Source organism: Zalophus californianus, chromosome 15 (assembly GCF_009762305.2).
Source record: "Zalophus californianus isolate mZalCal1 chromosome 15, mZalCal1.pri.v2, whole genome shotgun sequence".
NCBI lineage: Eukaryota > Metazoa > Chordata > Mammalia > Carnivora > Otariidae > Zalophus > Zalophus californianus.
The window spans coordinates 15,808,840-15,829,124 of record NC_045609.1 but is presented as its reverse complement, the minus strand read 5'-3'; the positions used below and the strand labels follow the sequence as shown (position 1 = coordinate 15,829,124).

Below are 20,285 nucleotides of genomic sequence, written 5' to 3'. Positions count from 1 at the left end.
TTCAAACAGGTACATAACATCCCTCCCTACCTGTCTCCATAAAACCTAACAACTGAAAGGGAAACCAAAGTCATGTTAAAATTAGGTAGAGTACTTTTCCTTTGATGATGTCACTTACACACCAAATTTAAGAAACACACTCACGGACTCTGTGGGAATCAAATTGTCCTTGAACTTGTTTAGTTACAGGCTCTATGGCTGCACCATCAATAGCACATTACCGTGACTTTTCTATTGCAGGCAGCTTTTTGGAAATAAGAATAAAGAACGGGGGGATTTCTTTTGATTTTATATGCAAACGTCAAGGAAAGAGAAGACTTTCAAAGAGAAAGATAAATGCTAACATTTCAGAAGTTTTACAGAGATGTTTCTAGATTACTCCTTTTTAGAAAATCTATTTCTGTCAGGGGGAAAAATACACGTGCTTAGTCAATCCCCACAGTGTGTAAGGTTGCCTAGAGATGAGCCGCCGGCCGCCTTACCCCTGACACTCAGTCACTTCGGGCTCCTCAGGTGGCGGGCTGCCCTCCGATTTCTTCCAGCCGATGACGTACTTGCTCACTGACCCTTGCCTGTGGTAGGGCTTGGACACGGACCCAGGGACCTGCTGGGCACTGCTGTGAGACACGATGTAGACTTTGGATGTATCCAGAGACCCACTATTTTTGGAACAGTGAGCTGAGGGGCTTCCTGAATGGTGTGAACCACTGAGGAGAAAAACAGACAAAGACTGTCACAGAACCAGATTCCGGCAGTGCTGGCATGCCTCCAGATTCAGAGCCACCGTGCGTTGCCCCTGGGAATGAGGCAGACCCAGCTGTCCTTCCTCCATGGGCCTTGATAGAATGCCTGATTTTCCACGGGCTGAGGACGTTCATGTGCAAGGCGTACCCCTGTGGCTGGAAGGATGTTAAAGACAATCAGGGGAAAATCAGAGAGAAACACAAGCAACGTACTTAAACTGATGCTTCAAAAGACAGGAAACCCAAAAGAAGGTGCTCGAGCTAAGCTGCTGCCAGGAAAATGCCAATGTAAATCACGACAGAGTATCGCGGCGCACTCAGCACACGAGCAAACATGGGAGTGTGTGACCGTGAGTGTCCAGTGTTGGCTGGCCCGGGGAGCCATGGGTGCCCTCCCGCTGCTGGCAGGAGGGAAAAGTGTGTCAGACAGTTTGGAAGGCAGTCTGGACATGACCCGCGAAGGTGTGCACTGCACGGCGTATGACCCAGCAATTCCGCTCCTCAGTGGACACCAGAGAGACCCCTGCACGGATGCAATTGGAAACAGGTAACAGTGTGACAGGAGGACTGATCTTAATAGGTCCCCAACGGTGCAACCTGAATCATCAGTAGCGAAATGGACAGTCAATCAATAAACGAGAATGGGTAAAGGGAATATGCCATGAATAAATGAGCTGAGCACACAAACAACTCGGGTGAGCTTCACAGACGTCATGCAGAAAAAGAAGCAAGTCACAAAGAATACGTCAAGTGTGATTCCATTTTTAAAAGAAGTTTATAAACAGGCAAAATAGCGTTCAGAAACATACATATTCGGCTAGTAAAACAATGAGGAGATGCAATGGAAGGACGATCAGGAAAGCGAGTTAGTGGCTACTGAGCAAGAAGGGAAGGGGCTGTGGGTGGGTAGGACATGGGGACCTTCTGACACAGAAATGCCAATTCCGTATCTGGTGGCTGTGTGTATGTTTGCTGTATGACCACACGTAGATAGAACAGGCACAAAATAAAATTTAAATGATGCAAGCCCTAAAACAAACGAACAGAATTTTTTAAAGTCAGTGTTTAACCTAAGGCCAGAAGGACGCCCCACTGACTGTACAACCGTCTCTTGAAATATAAAAGCCTAAAGACCTTTTTTTAATTCAGGAAGATTGACAATATAACGGTTTATGAAAAATGAGTACGAATAGAGATCAGGGGATTACTCTATAAACATGAAAACATTTAAATTTTTAAATTATGGTAGGCCTCCTGGTAGCATGAAATATAACCTTATTCTGAAACCCCTGATAAGCACCCACCTTTCTAAAAAAACCTACATAATCAAGCAAGTATCATATGATGCAGGCAGTAAAGAAGAGAAGTCCAAAATTAAGAATGGTTATTAAAATGGACTTGTTACAAACATTCCAAAAGGAAGTAGGGTAACAAAATAAACCAACTCATTTTTGACGGTTTACAGAGCTGGAGACACTGTGGTAATAGGAAAAATTAAAAAACAAATAAAACAAAACAAATAAAACATCTCATTTACTACTAATGAAGTAACTCAGCTGCTGGTGGTAGGTCTGGCGTTCCTGCGCGGGACTCAAAGCAACTTCAGTCTGGGCTCTAGACCGTGGACTCTGGGGGGAGATGTTTTCCTGCCTTCCCAGCCCCAAGCTACCCAAGGAAGAAGCAAGGACTAAGGAAGGGAGCTAATGAACTCTTTTCATTTGCTGGGGTACCCACCTGGGAGTCACCTCCCAAAATGAGAGCTCCACATCCAGGCAATGGGGTCTAAAGGCCTTTATATTTTCCCCTTAAGCTGCTTATTTTGAAAAACTTCAGATCTGGGGTAAGGTATAAAACTAGTAGAAAAACGCCCATCTATCCTTCATCTACAGCCACTAACTGTTAATATCTTGCTACATCTGCGTTATTCCTCTGTGCATATATTCCTCCCTGAACCATCTGAGAATTAGTTGCACTCCTGCGTTTCAGCACAAAGACCCTAAAAAATAAGAAGGACATTCTCCCACGTGGTAACAACATGATTATCACACCCAGGAAATCACACATTAATGCAGCGCTATCACCTAATACATAGTCTAAATTCTAACTTCCCAACTGTTCCCAATAATGCTTATGGTAATGATTTCCCCATTCAGAGCCCAGTGAAGGACCGTGCGTTGCCTTTAGCGACCACAAGCATCACATACCTTGAAGCCTTTGATTATCCCTGAGATGTTTTATAGTTAAAGTCTTAGGGTTCTCCAAGTCTGGGACAGTTAACATGCTGTGTAAGCCACTCACATGTCCCGCTGAAATGACCAAAATGAACATCTTTTGAGAATGTCTTATGAATAATGATAGCAGGGTCAGAAACTGTTACGTGCTTTTCTACTCAGTTTACAAAAGTTATTTTGCTAATTCAGACTTGATTAAAACTGTCTTTTACCCCAAGAGTAAAATATTTAACCTTAAACTCTAAGAAGACCTTGGGGTCACGGGTTTGAGCCCCACTCTGGGTCCAGAGATTACTAAAGAAAATAAACTTTTAAAAAAAAATTTTTTTTAATTTTATTATGTTAGTCACCATACAATACCTCATTAGTTTTTGATGTGGTGATAAATTTTTAAACTCCAAGAACAAATTTACTGAATCGATTTGATGAGCAATATGGCAAAACTCTATGCTTAGCAGCAGTAACATCATTATAAAAGTTTTCTCTGAAATGGATAAATATTCTAGAATGTTGGGAGTAAGCTTTTTGTGAATCCTTCCCTTCTAGACTAAAGTTCTTATTTTCCAGTTTCACCTCCAACTTCCAATCACTGCTACTAAGAAAAGGGTATGAATAATGATAAACAAGAGATAATACGAGCCAATTTGCAGAAGAGTCCAGAACAGGAAATTATTATTTTCTGCAGTTGATTCATTTCACTTTGCAAAACCTTGGTCAGGCTGATACGAATGCTACTCTGTGTTCTGAGCTCTTACCTAAGTGCCCTGGCCTCGCATAAAGAAAAAAAAAGGGGGGGGGTGCGGGGGGCTGCTGAACTAAAGGTCTGAGCAGCAGAGACAGCAGGCTGCATCCTGCTTGTCTGCTTGTCCTGCTTTCTGGATGACTCCCACGTACCCCTCCACCTGCCACAGAAGCTTGTCTTAAAGAGTTTTAAGTCCTCCGTCTCTCTCAGCCCAGTCCTGAAATCCTACCACATATACAACTCCATGCTTGCTTTCCTCCTGGACGGCTGCTGGGGAGCAAGCGTGTGGGTGCTGGGGCTGGCGGAGCTGGCAGTGCAGGAGCCAAATCTGAGTATGAAGAGCATGCCATGCACTGATCTGGGCTCCTGAAAATCAGACCTGGGAACGGCTGATGCCACGTGACTCCTACTTTTCCAGAAGAAACCCCCCAGTGGGTTTATGAACTCAGTCGGTAAGCATTTACCAAGCACTCTGCCTATATGCCCTCCCTCGTGTCCCAAGGAGTCCAAGGCCCACCATGTGCAGAGAAGCGCACTAAGTTCTGTGGATACACAATGAACAGGACAGGTCAAGTGCCTTCCAGCCTCCGGACGCTCCGGTGAAGGGAGGTACCAGTGAGCTACAGTTGTATACGGAGAGATGCACGGAAAGCACAAACCACTTCAGCCAGGGGTGAGTGCTAACCAGAAAGTAAAACAGGGGATGGGATCCAGAGTGCGTGGGGGCCAGGGTGTGACCGCAGCCAGGACAGTCAGCCCTGGTGTCAGCCCCTACAATGAGTTCGTTCCGCTCCTTGTGCTACCTGGGCTACTCCCGGTCACAACCCAGACCCTCGGGCACTGGGCCTCAGCTCCCAGGTGACCACGCATCAGCTGGAACAGAGACAGGAGAGGAATGCAGGGGGCTGGTGATTCTGTCATCGCAGACATGCTGGCCCTTCAGGGTCTAGAGAATCTGACAGAGGCTTTCATGAGCAAAATTCCTTTTACCTCCACCTGCAGAGATTTTAAATCTTAGTGTAAATATTTTAAAGGTAAAGTATCAATCTATTTAATACTTAAAGTATTTCAAGATAAAATACTTATATTTTATACATACATAAATATAACAATCTTTAAGAATTTTAAGTATTTTAAAAACTTCAAAATATTTTAAGTTTTATTTTCTCTAGTTCTCCTGCCCAGGTCAAAGGGCAGAAGGAAGTATTCAAAAGACTCAATTTAATGACTGAATTTCATACTGACCAAAAGCCTACAGCATAAGTTGAAACGTGGCTTCAAAGTCACCATCCACTAAGAACCACAAGAAAACCCCAGCCAGGTGGTAAAGGATTCCAGTCCCTCAACATACATCATTTCCACAACAGCTGTGCACACATTCAGCTTAAAGTGGTAGAAAAAAGTAAAATCAATCAGAAATTCAATCTCCCACTTTTATATACTTTCTAATAGCCTCACCCATTAAATTAATGAATGGTTAAGGTATTCAAGAAAACCCACTTCAAATGCCTATAAATATCCCTACCTCTATTTATAAACGAATGTGCTCTCAAAGCGGCCTTCCAGAAATTTTCCTCAGTAGCGCTACAAAATTCTATTTGCGATGCCCATTACATTTGTCCAACAAGGTCTCCTGAAGTCAGCTGTTTCACAAAACTTGCAAACTCTGAACAAGACATTAGGAGGGTATAAAATCCCAAGATGATTTCTATAGTATACCCAGTTTTCAACTGTCCTGGAAGTTGGATAGGAATAACGCAGGTAACCGAAGTCCCTGCTGATATGTCTGTGTTATATCAGTTATTTATCACTAAACATATTTTAAGTCAAATTATTAAAGAGACCTGGTCAACGGTAGTAAGAACATCTATTTTTGAAAATAATCTCCCTATCCTATGCTCCCTCTGCCCCAACAGAGTGCAGGTGGACCCTTAGGGTTCCCCTGTCTGGCAACCACTCCCCCTTTTCCTGGTGAAACAATACCCTGATTTTCTTCTGGGGAAGCAGCTGTCTTCACTGCCCCTCAGCCACATGGTTCAGTGGGAGTGTGTGGGGGGCTGGGGACCGGCCCTAGCGGAGGGGGGGGCACTGCCTGCCTCAGACAGCGGTGCCCCCTACCACAGCGGTAAAGCCAAGAGACATGAGGTGATAATGTGGAGATGGGGGTGCCAGAGTTTTTGCCGAATCTAGAGAAGAACCACACTTTCTTCCTGTGGACACTGGAGCATGGGCTCGGGGGGGACTGCAGGTGACATGGCCGTTTTCAAACAAGAGGGGCCCCCTGAGATTTTGGGGGCTATCATGTGGAGCTTAAAGATGGAGGTTGACCCAGTCTTGGGTGGTATCATGGAGCTGCAAGCAGAAGAACCCTGACAGTTCTGGCCTTTTCAGTCACAGGAGCCAAAATACTGCCTTTGACGTGTGAACAGATTAGTGGGGAGTTTGACTTATAATGTAAACACCTTCTAGTGACACGAACAGTAACTAAGACACTGATAAAGGTGTGAGACACAGGACAAGAAAAGTGGAAGAGCGGCAGTGAGTATGTGCACGCGTGTGCAAGGCTCACAGAGATAATCTTGCACGACTTCCAGGGGAGGGAGCCTTAATGTTCTGCACACTGGCTTTGAGAATGGGATCAGCGGCTCTGCCCGCTGACTGCACAGGGGGTTGCCCAACGTGGCTTCAAGCTGAGACCCCGTGAAGTCCCCACCCCTGGCGGTGGCCATGGGAGGAAGGCAGAAGGTCCGGGGGCAGCAGTGGTCTTGAGAAGACCTCTGGGGAAAAGCCTGACAGTAACTGGGAGCTGAGTTAGGAAGCCTTGCAGACAAGAAAGGAAATTAGGGTGGTTGGTGTGTAGGGGTTAAATTCTGTCTACTACCTGAACAAACAGATTTTCGTCTCATCTCTGACAGCAGAAATCACAAATCATAGGCGTTTTAAAACTGCTGTACAGACCCACATCACGTAAGAGTTTAAAACTACTTGTAACTGTGTATTAAACACCTGCACTTCGAATACAATTCCTTTAAATTTAGCGAGTCTTTATTAAAAAGAAATCGAACTGGGGTGCCTGGGTGGCTCAGTTGCTAAGCATCTGCCTTTGGCTCAGGTCATGATCCCGGGGTCCTGGGATTGAGCCCCACGTCTGGCTCCCTGCTCAGCAGGAAGCCTGTTTCTCCCTCTCCCACTCCCCCTGCTTGTGTTCCCTCTCTCGCTGTCTCTCTCTGTCAAAAAATAAAAAAAATCTTTAAAAACAAAAAATAAAAAATAAAAAGAAATTGAACTGATAATCTGAATGTACTCTCTGACCTCGGGTCCCCCCTTCTGTAAGGGGGGCCTTCAGAACATGGAAGCCGCGGGCACTGCCTTCATCGGGGAGAGCTATGCACAGACAATGCAGGGCGCCCCCTCCCAATACTGGGCGCTCCAACCTGAGTACTGTCCAGCTTCTGTCCACTTCTCCTAATAATCTAGGAACAGATTAAACGGGGAAAGAGAGGTCAGTGGCCTGACTCAAGCAATTAATATCTGTGTGCAGTTCTCTGTCGAGTTAAAAGAGGAGGTAAAGTTACCAGCCACGCAAGTGACTTCCTGATGTGCAAATTTCACAGACTTCCGAAACAAGCACTTCACCCCAAGTCAGGTGGCTGGGCGGCCAGGTGAAAAGCCACCTCGCTGCTCCCGCTTCAGGCCCCTCCCCGACCCCCACGGGACCCGGGGGGCACCCGTCGGGCTGGGGCACTGACCTGGAATGAGACGAGATCTCGCTGAGGTCACCCATGCTGCCGTCGGCCGCGCTGCCTGCCGAGATGGCCGGCGCGTAGCTGTGCACCGCGAACATCTTCGCCTGCTCGTCGTCGGGCCCCGAGATGTCGGCCGAGTCGGCCCACTGCTCGGCGCGGCTGTGGATCACCGACCTGCTGCCCGCCAGGTGCACGGGGCCCAGGACTGCGGCGGGCATGCAGGGGGCCGTGTCGATGCCGCTGTCCGTGGAGGCCCCCTTGATGTAGGTCAGCCCCAGCAGCTCTGGGTCCATCAGGTCCCCAGACCCAAAATGCTTGTCGTCGCTGTTGCTGGACGTGTTACTTGAGAGCGTGTTGCTGCTGGAGTGACTGGAGCAACTTTTGTCTCCAATCTTGGGAAGAGAGAAATGGGAAGGCTTCAGACAGAGCCCATACTTTGCTTCTTTATGAAGACGATTAGTCTCACCCAAATGCACAAAGCTACAGACCAGATGATCGCCCCTGAACCCTTTCTACTCGCTCTTCAACGTGAGGCAAGGAGAGAATTCGCTTAAAAAAAAAAAAAAAATCTGATTTGATGCAGAAGTCCCAGATTCATAATTCCTCTCACAATTCATTTTAAGTTAAATGGATCTTCTCAAGCCCAAGCCTCTGTTCAATTATTCGTGCCCACAGCACGGAAGTATTACCACGGTGTCACTAACCAGAAAATAATCAACACATGTTATACAGACTGGGAAAGCACATGGAAAATTACATAAAGCCTTTCACCAAGAAAATTCTCCTGTGACAAATTACGGTGCCAGCCCTGGGTGTGGGCGGATGACTCGGGTTTGAATCACAGCAGCATGATATTGTCCCATCACTTAGCCCCTCTCCGTGCTCCTAACACTGAGCTCGGATGATGAGTATGTGGACCCAGCAAGATAATACACTGTAATGTCCTGCAGCTGCAAAGCGCAATGTAAGTGTAAGTGACTTCTCTGAGAGAGCCCGTCACCAGGTGCCCCAGGTGCTAGTGCGCAGGGGCTCTCTTTGCGGTCCCTGGAAGAGAAAAGACGTCCCCATGTGACTGAGGCGCCCCTACAGACATGGCTCCTCTGCATAGCCTGGGAACACCCAACAAGGCCTGAAGCACCAGCGAAGGGTGGAATCATGAAGACAAGTCCGTGCCCAGATCTACCGTAAAGTGGCTTGGCTTTTCTCCTTCATGCCACCCCACCAGCTCCTCACACACACCCACCTGCCCTTGACCTTTTCAGCACACTGATACTCTTCGGGTCTACTCCTACCCCTGCCTTCCTTTGTTTAAACCACCGTTAGAGATTTGTGAAGGTGGAATTCTACGCATACTGTTAGGCTGAACCCAAAACAAAGTCCTGACAGCGCTAAGGGAAGAAATGTCACATGTGTTCCCGAGCCCCGCCCCCACCCTGCGTAAAGCTCGCCAAGGACTCCTGAAGGAAGAGGGAAAAAGCAACTAAGTCAGGAAATGGTAAAATTTCTTCACCTGCAAGTTTTCAAAACTAAGTTACTTTAAAATGTTGGCTTTAGGGCGCCTGGGTGGCTCAGTTGGTGAAGCGTCTGCCTTCGGCTCAGGTCGTGATCCCAGGGTCCTGGGATGGAGTCCCGCATTGGGCTCCCTGCTCGGCGGGGAGCCTACTTCTCCTTCTCACTCTCCCTCTGTGCTCCCCCGCTCTCTCTCTCAAATAAATACATAAAATCTTTAAAATAAATCAAAGTAAAATGTCGGCTTTATGTGGCAATGACCCACAATTCATGTTTTCACGTTCGACAGAAAGTTCTGCTTCATCGAGCGATGGTGGCCTGTAAGGCTCACCCAGCGGGTGAAGAGGAAATGAACAGCAAATGAAACACCACGTGCAAATGACCGAGAGCCACGTGCTGGGTGTGGTGGGAGCACTGCCCGCAGGTTAGTTAGCAGCCGCTGGCGTTACCGGGAACCATCCGGAACTGCACAGCAAGTGGCCGGCTATGCGCAGAGCCGCTCCGACCACACACGCCGCTTCACAGTTTCTGGCCATGCCCACTAGCTAATGCCCACAAGGAGGTGAATAGTTCACAGATAAAAACAGGATTGTGATTTAGTAACTATTACACCGGGCATCAGGGATCAAAAAGGCTGAGGAAAGAATCTTGGCTTTGCCAGTAATTTACTGTGTGACCTTTCTTTAGGGTTCTTTATAAACCAAGGAGAGGAGAAAAAAGGAACTTACCTTCTTTATTCATTTTTACCTCGCCCCCACTGAGAGTCCCTGGCAGAACCGCTAACGCTGTGTGCTGAGATGCCTCGGGACGGCTGTGCGAGAGGTCAGCCCGCGAATGAAGGACTTACGTGGGAAAGCTTATTGGGGGAGTCCTTGCAACTTCCATCCTTCGGCAGGGCTCTTTCTTTGTAGGAACTCAGGACCTTGGAGGGCGGGCCATGCCATTTGGTTTCTGTCACATAAAGAAGAGAAGAGTTGAATATCTAATTTCTAGTGTTACCAAAAGAGCAAAGCAAACACAGAAGCAGGACAACAAAATGGTCTGGTAGAAATGAACAGGACTGTGGTCCTGGAACTTTCTGGTCTCCCCAGACTCTAATAAGAGTCCATGGAACAACTACCATAAAGCTAATGTTCCATTTCCGTGGGCACCACAAGTACCGTGGCCAATGACCGTGTCCCCTGCGACACTGGGAGACCCAGCCGACCACATGGGCATTGTCACAGGATGGTGCTCACCCATGGGATGAACGCACGAATGAATGAATGAATGAATGGACAAGGGATGGGAGAAAAGAGGGAGCAGAACGGAAGGGCTGGCCAGTTGACCAGCCACATGTCTCATTACCCAGGTGCCTGCTTCCTTCCAGGCTGTCCTCCCGCTCCCTGGCTCCTTCACACTCCAAAGGGCCCGCGCCCTGGTGCTCGAGCAGCAGAGGAGAGTGGCATCTGCAAAGAGCACAGAGCTGAGTGACCTGCTGGCCAGGTCCCCCCTCGCACACCCGCCGTGCGTGCTGCTCCCACACGGCCCATCCCGGGAAAACCCCCCAGAGGCTGCTTCTAGCAACTGGAAACGCCGCTGTCTGCCGGCCCAGCCCTGCCAGAGAAGCTTCAAGCACCTGGACTCGGGGACTCTCGTTTCCCCACTGGCTCAACAGAGGCACCTGGATGACCGCCATTTACAGACACAAAAGGGCTGCCGAAGCCAGGAGGCTGGAGGACTGTCCAGGGTCAGAGAAGCTGTCCCCAAGAAGCCGAGGAGGGGCTCATTGCTTTTGTTTCGTTTCGTTTTGTTTTCTCTTGTGCTGAGAGTACAAGGCGCTGATACTTCACGTCAACTTTTTTAAGGAAAAGAAAGTAAGATGGACCGGCTCGAGACTACCTCTAGGTGGACTCTTTTAGGAAAACCCCACAGATGACAATAAAATCTTACAAAAGAAAGAAATCCCAGGAATGTTCTTCCTGCTACCAAGTGATTTCTTACTTATAGGATTCTGTGACAGATCCCGGTTTGCAGAAAAAGCCAGAAATGGCTTTTCCACTGATTAAAAAAAAAAAAAAAATCCCCTCTACTTTTCAAATGCAACTCGATTGAGAAAAATCTCTTTAAGTTCAAGAACTCCATCTATTACCTAAGGTAGGGAACACATGTAACTCTGACTGCCAACATCTACTTCTAAGCCCAGACCAGAAGGCAGTGGGTTTCAGGGAGAGATGTTTCCCTCTGCACCTGTGAGAGCAGTAACAGAAAGCCGCTGTTCCCCCAGGGAGACCCTTCTCGTCTGACCTGGCCATTCTCTCATCTCCAGATTCAATTAAGAGCAATACAGGCAAACGATGTTGCCAGGAGCACCTTTTCCTCCCGTGAATTGTGAATGTTTCCCCTGAGTTTCTGCAGCTGTCAATTCAGCATCTGTGTGTCCCCAGGAATCCTCGGGGCTACCTGACCTGCCAGCCCTTGGAGGCGACACTCGCGCACACACTCCAAGGGACAGTCCTCAGCCCGATGTGTGAGGTGCCCTTGTACTGTTCTCAAACAGGAGGCAGGAAAAGACTGCCAAATGCTAAAGCTGCTTCTCCAACTTGGGGCTGTGTTTCGGAGAAGACGCATTTCCCAGAGAGGCTGGGAATTTACTCCTCAAGGGCAATTTAAGCGAGGCGAAGACTGCCAAGGGCTACTGCCTGTAGAGTCCCCACATCCTTCATTTTCACAAAGACTTTCCTAATTAAAATGAGAAAACAGGCAAGTTCCGAATATGCACAAATGAGCTCCACTTACATAGAAATGATGAGCGTTCGGGCCTGGACAAGTGACTTATTAAAAGCCTGTCTGGCATTTTTACATCCCCCAAATGGCCTCGTACATAGCAGGCACACAGTCAATGCTTCTGTGCGAGTCCCTGACCAGGTCCCTCCCAGGGGCCAGCAATGAGGGAAGACTGAGTAGTACCCGTCATACGCCGCTTGTGGTCTCCAGGGTCCGCTGCCGCCAGGCCCGGGGTCGCTGGAGGATGACTGGTTGCTGGGTGAACTTCTGAAATGGTGACTAGAATTATTAACAGGGCACCGAGGTATCTGCGGGGCGCTGACATTGGGACCTGGCCCGTTTCGTTTCACCAATGAATTCATTTTACAATGACAAAGAAAAGGAAGAAATACACATCGCAGAGTGAAACAGAATGAACTGTGGACAAAGAGACCAAGAATGGGTGATGCCAGAGTCATCGAGTGGCTCATGGTTGGCAGTTTATTACAGGAAAGAGATGTAGCAGGAATAAGCCTTCACCATCTGAAGATTTTAAAGCACAGTAATGACTCCAGTGAAGTATGGAAGGACCACAATAGAAGCCACCAGAATACAGAATTATGAAAACATTACTACTACTTGTTCAATGAAAACTTAATGCAAGGCATGTTCTGGTCCTGTATTTAAAACCTATGCAGAGAGAGAACTCTAAATTTGTCAAAACCATTTATTTTCACACATCTATTGGATGCAATCCTATTTATTTCAGACACACAAAAATAAGTAATACTCATGAGAATGCACTTGATAAAGATGTGCTTGCCAAGTTTCCATTTTGCTGCTAGAACCCTCCAGGTCTTTTTTTTCCCCCTATAATTTACTAAATTTTACTTTATTTTTTTAAAGGTTTTATTTATTTATTTGACAGAGAGAGACACAGCGAGAGAGGGAACACAAGCAGGGGGAGCGGGAGAGGGAGAAGCAGGCTCTTCGCGGAGCAGGGAGCCCGATGTGGGGCTCGATCCCAGGACCCCGGGATCATGACCTGAGCTGAAGGCAGACGCTTAACGACTGAGCCACCCAGGCGCCCGAAATCTTACTTTAATAAGGGAGGCTCTTGCAGACCCCACAGACCCCTTCCCTTCTACCTGGGTTACCACGTGCCCTTCTTTAAATATGGGGCGTTTATAAACTCAGCGGACCTCTGAGGAAGGAGACCCAGAGCCAAGATAATTTAATGTCAAATTAAAGGAACACTGTTTCTGCATTCAACCTCTAAAGAATAAACTGGAGAAAGCAGACAAAGACCTCATGTTTTAATCTTACCAACTATCAGCAATACTTATATAGGCCTACTACATGCCAGGAATGGTTCTGAGCAGTTTGCAAATACTGATGGAGTCCATCTTCATAAGGCCTGCAGAGGTCTCTATTATTACTAAGTTTATTGTTCAGACGAAGAAATTGGAGGTGGGAGAGGATGCTCGAGGTGAGCATACATAGGTAAGCAGCCTGGCTCAGCACCCTTGCCTCCAACACTCTATTAGACCAGAGAGCCTGGCAAACCAGTTTGAGGAAACTCATGGTGTCTCCATGGCCCATAAGTTATGAAAAAATGAAAACAAAAGCAGTAGAAATGAACAACAAAACAAATTTACCGTTTTGTTCACTTAAAACTACCTAATGCGAGTTATGTACCCCAAATTCTCGCCAGCCACTGAGGCCACAGATGCACTTTTAAACAAGTGTATTCTCTCATTGAAAAATTAATTTTGGGGGTGCCTGAATGGCTCAGCCAGTTGAGCGTCCCACTCTTGGTTTTGGCTCAGGTCATGAACTCGTGAGTTGTAAGATCAAGCCCCGTGTCAGGCTCCCTGCTCAGTGGGGAGTCTGCTTGAAGATTCTCTCCCTTTGCCCATCTCCCCAGTCTCCTCTCTCTCTAAAATAAATAGATAAATCTTAAAAAAAAAAAAAAAAAAGAAAAATTAATTTTCAACTTAGTTTGCTTAAAATAAGAAAAAAAAAGCAAGGACATGCTAATGATCTTGGGACCTCTTAAAATACCATACACATTAGGATGATGGGATTTAGTCACTGGTTTTGCAGTTTTATTTATACTCAAGACTGCTTGCATTTACCTAGAGGCTCATGAAGAATCCCTTCTCGGGTGTCTTGCCCAAGACGGTGGAGGGAGCGAGGTGACCAGGAGGACTAGGGGAGGGTGGGTCTGGGGTAGGACCTACATGGTTCGAGCAGCACCACTGGGTGAGGCGTGGGGCAGATCCCACGCGCCACCGCATCTGGGGCCTGCCCTATGGCCCCACCTGCCAACTGGTGCAGAATAAACTGACTTAGTAACAAGCTAAATAAGAAGGTCCCCCCTGTAATGTCAAGTTCTAACCCTAGGATTTTGCAAGGGCCGTCCCGGAGGAAAGGCGCAGCCTCACCTGGTGCCATCGGGCAGCTTCCGGTCGAAGGAGGTGCTTCGAGGGATGGCAGCCTGGGCCTGCTGTAGCAGCTGCTGACACTGCAGTCGGTCGGGTGTGCCGGGGACCGGGGAGGCCCGGGCCAGGGGCTGCAGGGCCGGGGTGGGCACACGGTGCCATGTGGTGTTCCTCCGGAAAGGCGTTTTGTACTCACACGGGGTGCCTTCACTGTCCAGCTTGTATTCCACCATGGGGATCCGGCAGAGCTCTGAACACCCTCTGTTGGGCCAAGAAGAGCGGGTTAAGTAGGGAGGCTCAGTGCCAAGCCATCAGCATGCCTGCTCATGGTTTCCAGACAACGGAGGAGAGCCATGCACCCCCAGGAGCATCCCTGGCTTATAGGGACTCATTCCATGACCCAGTGGGAACCAGTAGCATCCAGTATCACGCTTGTGGCTCTGGTTAATCGACAGATATTGCTTTAGGCATTACGTGCCTATATCCTGTCTCTCTGGGTCATTTGCAAACTTCTTAGACCCGAATATATCTTTATCCAATTCGCATACATGGAATCATACACATTGAACATGGGGAAATAAATACACTTGAACAGATTAAAAATGCCTCATATGAAATCTGAACAGATTCAAAAGAAGTACAGTTATATAACTAGGAATTAGTCACAGGTCACCTTTTCTATGGAGTCTGAGAAAAGTGAAAAAACAAAATTAGTAAACGCTCTCACAGTCCAGGGGAAACCTGAGTGCCCATCCGGTCAAAGTAGGGTTCTTAGTTACCATGTCGCTCTCTTAAACTAGCGTTACAGTTCCCCAAATGTCATCTGCTGGAGTGCTCTCTCATGTGCTTAGGTGACCAGTCAGGAACGTAAGACCTGTTAGCCTCAAACTGTGATTTGAGCCAGACATCTCTCAAGTTTCTCATTAATTACACAGTGCAAATAGTACTATTAACCTGACCAAAGTCAGCCTGTGCAACCAGATGGCACGGTATGGCAAGGACACAGAAGACAGGCTAAGTTTCAAGTCTGAGTGCCAGGGCACATCATCCCAGTTTAGCATGTTCATAGAGCTGGTGCCTCTCCGTTCCAGAGTCCACAGAGAAACTTGCTAATATTCACCCCCTGAGAAATCCACTAGGGTAAGTTGTGGTTCTTTAAAAAGGAGACTTCCGTTCACAAGATGGTAGAGGAACATTTCGGCCTCTTTTCAAAATCATTATATAAGAATGAGGAGAACAAGGAACAGAAACAAACTTGACCACCTATAAAACTGGAGACAGTTGAAACTCTAAACCACGGCAATCACAGATGGAAGGCAAAACCCAAGGGTGTGCAGAGGGAAACAAGGAGAGACGAGACCACTCCCCTTAACACAACCTCGAAGGGGCACAGGGATGGGAAGCACCAGGCACTGCAGGAGTCAAAAGTGAGAAAGAAGGCTTAACAAGAGAGTCTTAAGTCTTTCTCTCTTAGAAAAGAGAGAACAAAGAAAAGTTGGACCCTGGGCACCATCAGCACCACATGGCAAAAGGGTCTAGTCAGGCAATAACGACCCCTGCCTCTAGGGGGCAGGAGCAATGGTCTGAGGAACTCCACCTGAAGGATCCAGACTCCAGGCACAGAGGAGAGCATGGCTGAAAACAAAAGGTTAAGTGAAAATCTCACTGGAAAATGAGACCCAGAGTCATTTCCCCTTCCTTCAAACCCAACTTCAGAATGCTGATCAGTCTACAAAGACCAACGAGGATCTTCCTCTGGTGAAAAGACAAGGAGATGTAATTAGACGTAAGCCACCCTATCACCCTGCAGTGAGGCTCACCAACCAACCATATCCTTAGAGAATAAGAAAACTTTTGAAATTTAAAAACATGATAGCTAAAATTCAAAATAAAAAAAGTCTACTAAGACTAAGGTAAACTGAGGAACTCTCCCAAAACATTAGAGGAGAGCAAGCATACAAAATTAAAGTTCGATCCAAGAAGTCTAATGTCTACCTAACAGAGGTACCAGAAAGAGAAGAGGGGGCAAAAGATGGGGAGGAAATTATTAAGAAGCCATACAGGAAAATCTCCATAACTAAAAGATAGGTAAAACCAGATTAAAAGGTCCACACAGTGCCCAGTGCATTGAGTGGAGAAAAGTCTATGTCAAGACATACATACTTACGTACGTAGGATGGAATGAAACTTTTGGAGGTGATGGTGTTGATTATGGTGAGGGTTCCATGGCTGTATACTTATCTCCAGACTCACTAAGCTGTGTGCATTATACTGTATACACAGTTATGTCAGTCATACCTCAATAAGGTCTTTTTCAGACATCATGTGGAACTCGAACTCTTGGGTTACAGAGGAGATCCTGAGTTTCTGGGGGGACAGGAGATAGGGAAGGGGGGCCGGCCTCACACAAAGGGTCAGGGCACAGAACAGCTTCATTCTTCTCAGCAGCATCACTGGATCAAAGTTACTTCTCACCCATCAAATCAACAGTCGTTGGAGCTTGGGATGAAGAAACAGGTAGGAATATAACAATGGCCTGCTTTTGGGCTTGGGAAACCAAATGGATGGCTGGTGCTACCCTCTGAGAAGAGAAGCGGAGACTGAATAAACCATCCGAAAGAGACACTCACGCCTGTTTTAGTAAACGTTACTTCATCTTTTATTTTAACTTTTCTTCCCTCAAAGCAAAATTCATCTCCTACCTAGGCAAGGTGAAATTACCCTGGATTTCCTGAATGCGTTAGTTAAATGATTGGTCAACTCTGATAAGCCCAGATTTACACTGGATTGCATGACTATTATTATTATTATTATTTTATAAAATTCCAAGGCTCTACAACATTTACTCATAGACTTATACTGTTTCCAAGTATTTTTCTCTTTAACTAGATGACACGTCCCCTGGGACTACGGATTCATCCATTCGACCAACAACCTAATTAGAAATCATAGATGTGGGATATGACAGTAATATCAAAATATCAAGAAAACCTGCTCTTGTCTTCCACCCTATTCAGTGCTCTAAGCAAGTCACTGGATAGTCAGGCGAACCCCGGGCTTTGGTCTCAAAGGCTGCAGGTGCCCGAAGAGTACAGGTCAGGGAATCCTTAAAGGCAGAGACCTATCCAAGTGAAGGGTCTTGGAGTTATATTTGAATGAAAGGAACATGAACCTTGAATCTTGTGGACCAAAGGGCAACGTGTATCTCCAGTGCCTTTTTGGGTTCCTAGTTTACTGGACTAGGCTTAAAAGGAAGAGAAAGCAAAGAGAAGACAGATGGCTGAGGCGTGTGGAATATTTAATTCATGCTCATCAATTGTAGCCTTTAATAAGACGTTGTAATTTAGCTTGAATCTTTGAGGAAAAACATTATATAAATGCATAATCATGACTAATATTTTAGAGAGTGCTGACAAAAACGTGTGCAAACGCATGAGGTTGAGGGGAGATTCAGGGTGGAATTATTTCATTTCCAACCTTTTGCACAAAGTCATCTGTGAATGATCTTCTTAATACTAAAAACTGGAATTCTTTTGCCCTAATAAAGAACAGCTATTTTTGAAAGAATGGCTTTATTTGAAAATCAAAATTAATTTTGTGAGTATGTGACACTTTTATGGCAACTACTCTTATAAGCTAGGTTTCTGCTTTGTTTACTTCTAGGACTAAACCATCAAATAAATACCACTAATTTTAACATACCATCAAACCTAGTCAAACATAGTTCTGTTCTAAGAAATGTCTGGAAGGACACAGACAGAAGATTCAACCAAGTTTCAGGGAAATAGGAAGAGGTCTAAAATAAGGTTGCCAATTAGCCTACAGCAGAGGTCCTCCTGCTGCAGTGAGTACGAGAAACTCCTCCTCCTCTGCACCTGTCCCTATCCCTGTCCCCGCACACACTCCTCTTGTCTCTGTGGCTAGTTCCAGCATAGGATGCCAGGCGAGATCTCTCCGCTCCTCTGAAGCATCAAGCCCTGAAACGGCACACAGCAAGGATTTCTGACCACCAGGTAAAGACCAACTGAAACCCAAAGACGAAATGCAAAAAAACCTAGCACAAAAAGACATTTCCCCCCAAAGTGAACTGCTAATCTTGTGTGTAACTGAAACAGGTTGTTGTTGTTGTTGTTGTTTTTAAGAAAAGACAAGCTTTTAGCTTCCTTGCATTAGTTACAAATTCAGACCTCACGGAGAAATGCCCTCGGCTTCCTTTCGACATACACCACATCAAGTCCACGAACGTGAACTGCATTTCTAGCTTCTGGCACACTTTTCACAGGTTGCCTGCCAACAAAGACACTGGACGATGTTAGAGACGGCTGTGGGGGTCGCTTACATGTGAGCATACTGATTTCCTCTTTGCGCAATAACAAATGTGCATGTCACCTATTTATGCTTCTAATTAACATGCCAGGTAGAGATCAATACACACTCCGCTTCGGGGTTAAAAATACATATAACTGTTAACATTGCTTGTCTAGCCAGGAACTTCTCTGGGTCTAACACTGCTCTGTAGTATTAGAAGGAAGGCAAAAACATTCTCTGGACCAAAGTGGTCATAAAACGTGTGCTCACTGAACATGCGGTATTACAAAACTGCGAAACTGACAAGTATTACAAAACTGTGAAACTGATAAGCAGTTCCAATAGTTGGAGCCCTCAGAGCATCTTATATTTTACTGCTTTACTCTGCAGAATGCTACTCCTTGTCCTTCTGAACTTAGCACCGTGGGCTTTCTGGGATGGCTTATTCCTGGACCAGGGACACTCGTCTATGTCCTTGTATCCACACTCATCAGCGCTCTCCCTGCTTCCTGCAGCCTGAAGTGGTTTCCCACCGGCAGGGTCCTAGGGCAGGCAGCTGCTACTGCTTCCCAGCCTCCGGACACGGCAGGCAGGGAGGTGGTGCTCACTCAGGGGTCACAGTTACAGGCACCTGTCTGCACTGCCAAGCACCGCACTTATGCATCCCTAACTTTAGAGACACCCTGCAAGGTCCTCAATGGGCTTCCGCCCCCACAGACCGGTGGTTTTCAAATGACACCTCTAGTTTCCTGGAAGAACCCTCCATTAGCTGTCAGTCATTCAAGCATTCGAAGGCAGAATCACTGCTAGCCAGGCTGTGGTTCCTGTTCTGAAGGCTCACTGCCACCTTTGAGCCTATCAAGGCCATCACGGGTGGCTCACCCAGACCATCCTCAGCAGGATCCCTCCCCAGGAATCACAGTGTTCTCCATTGAAGACACAGTTTGGGCTCTTGGCTCAAAACCCAGAGCTGTCAACGTGTAAGAAACAGCACTGTCTCTTTGGACCCACGTTAAATCAGAGGAAGTATGCAAGCTTTTGGAAGCTCCAGCTTCACAAGAAAGAAGTCAGTTACAAATAGATACTACTATTTTTTTTTCCTTTTATAAAACAGAAGAAGCTAATATTAAACAGCAAAAGGTACATCAGTATTCATGAACATTCCTCCCAGATAATATGTAGATGTGTGGAACTATAGAATGGCAAAGTTTATATAATAATCAGAACTGCAGAAAATTTTAGAGCTGTAAAATTCCCTTTACTTATAGAACAATACATCATTATCCTGTGACTTCCCTTCTTTTTTTTTTCTTTTTAAAGAGTTTATTTATTTGAGAGAGAGAACGGGAGAGAGCACAAGCAGGAGGAGCGGCAGGCAGAGGGAGAAGCAGACCCCCGCTGAGCAGGGAGCCTGATGCGGGGCTCGATCCCAGGACCCTGGGATCATGACCTGAGCCGAAGGCAGATGCTTAACCGACTGAGCCACCCAGGTGCTCCTGTTACTTTCCTTCTTATATGAAAGTAGGACACATGAGATTATGTCACTTCAAAACCAGGAAGGCGGAAGAGTTCTACGGGATGGTAACCAGGGAGAATACTTTTGGAAAGAGGCAACATGAAACCAAAAACCTAGAAAATTGAGAAGATTGAAAGAAACAAGTTATATTCTATGAAAAAAAGAAAAAGGAAGAAGCAAAAGAAAAAGGCAGTTGGACATGTTAGCTGGATCTCCACCACCGGGTAAACAATGGACCTCGCAGCCGGGGCTCAATCCCATAATTGTAACTTGCATTTACTGTACTCTGAGACTGCTGATG

The 20,285-nt window shown here is 46.5% G+C and overlaps 1 protein-coding gene across 11 annotated transcripts in view; it reads right to left on the bottom strand.

Moving 5' to 3' along the window:
- Positions 1-20,285, bottom strand: part of SIPA1L2 (signal induced proliferation associated 1 like 2) — a 216,297-nt gene that overhangs the window by 29,611 nt on the left and 166,401 nt on the right. For all 11 annotated transcript variants that reach the window (XM_027595907.2, XM_027595918.2, XM_027595915.2 and 8 more), the window contains 6 exons: positions 14,164-14,421; positions 11,921-12,004; positions 10,319-10,419; positions 9,819-9,922; positions 7,466-7,854; positions 483-707 (listed from right to left, as the gene is read on the bottom strand). In XM_027595907.2, the coding sequence (XP_027451708.1) occupies positions 483-707; positions 7,466-7,854; positions 9,819-9,922; positions 10,319-10,419; positions 11,921-12,004; positions 14,164-14,421 (1,161 nt within the window). The remainder of the gene's footprint in view (positions 1-482; positions 708-7,465; positions 7,855-9,818; positions 9,923-10,318; positions 10,420-11,920; positions 12,005-14,163; positions 14,422-20,285) is intronic.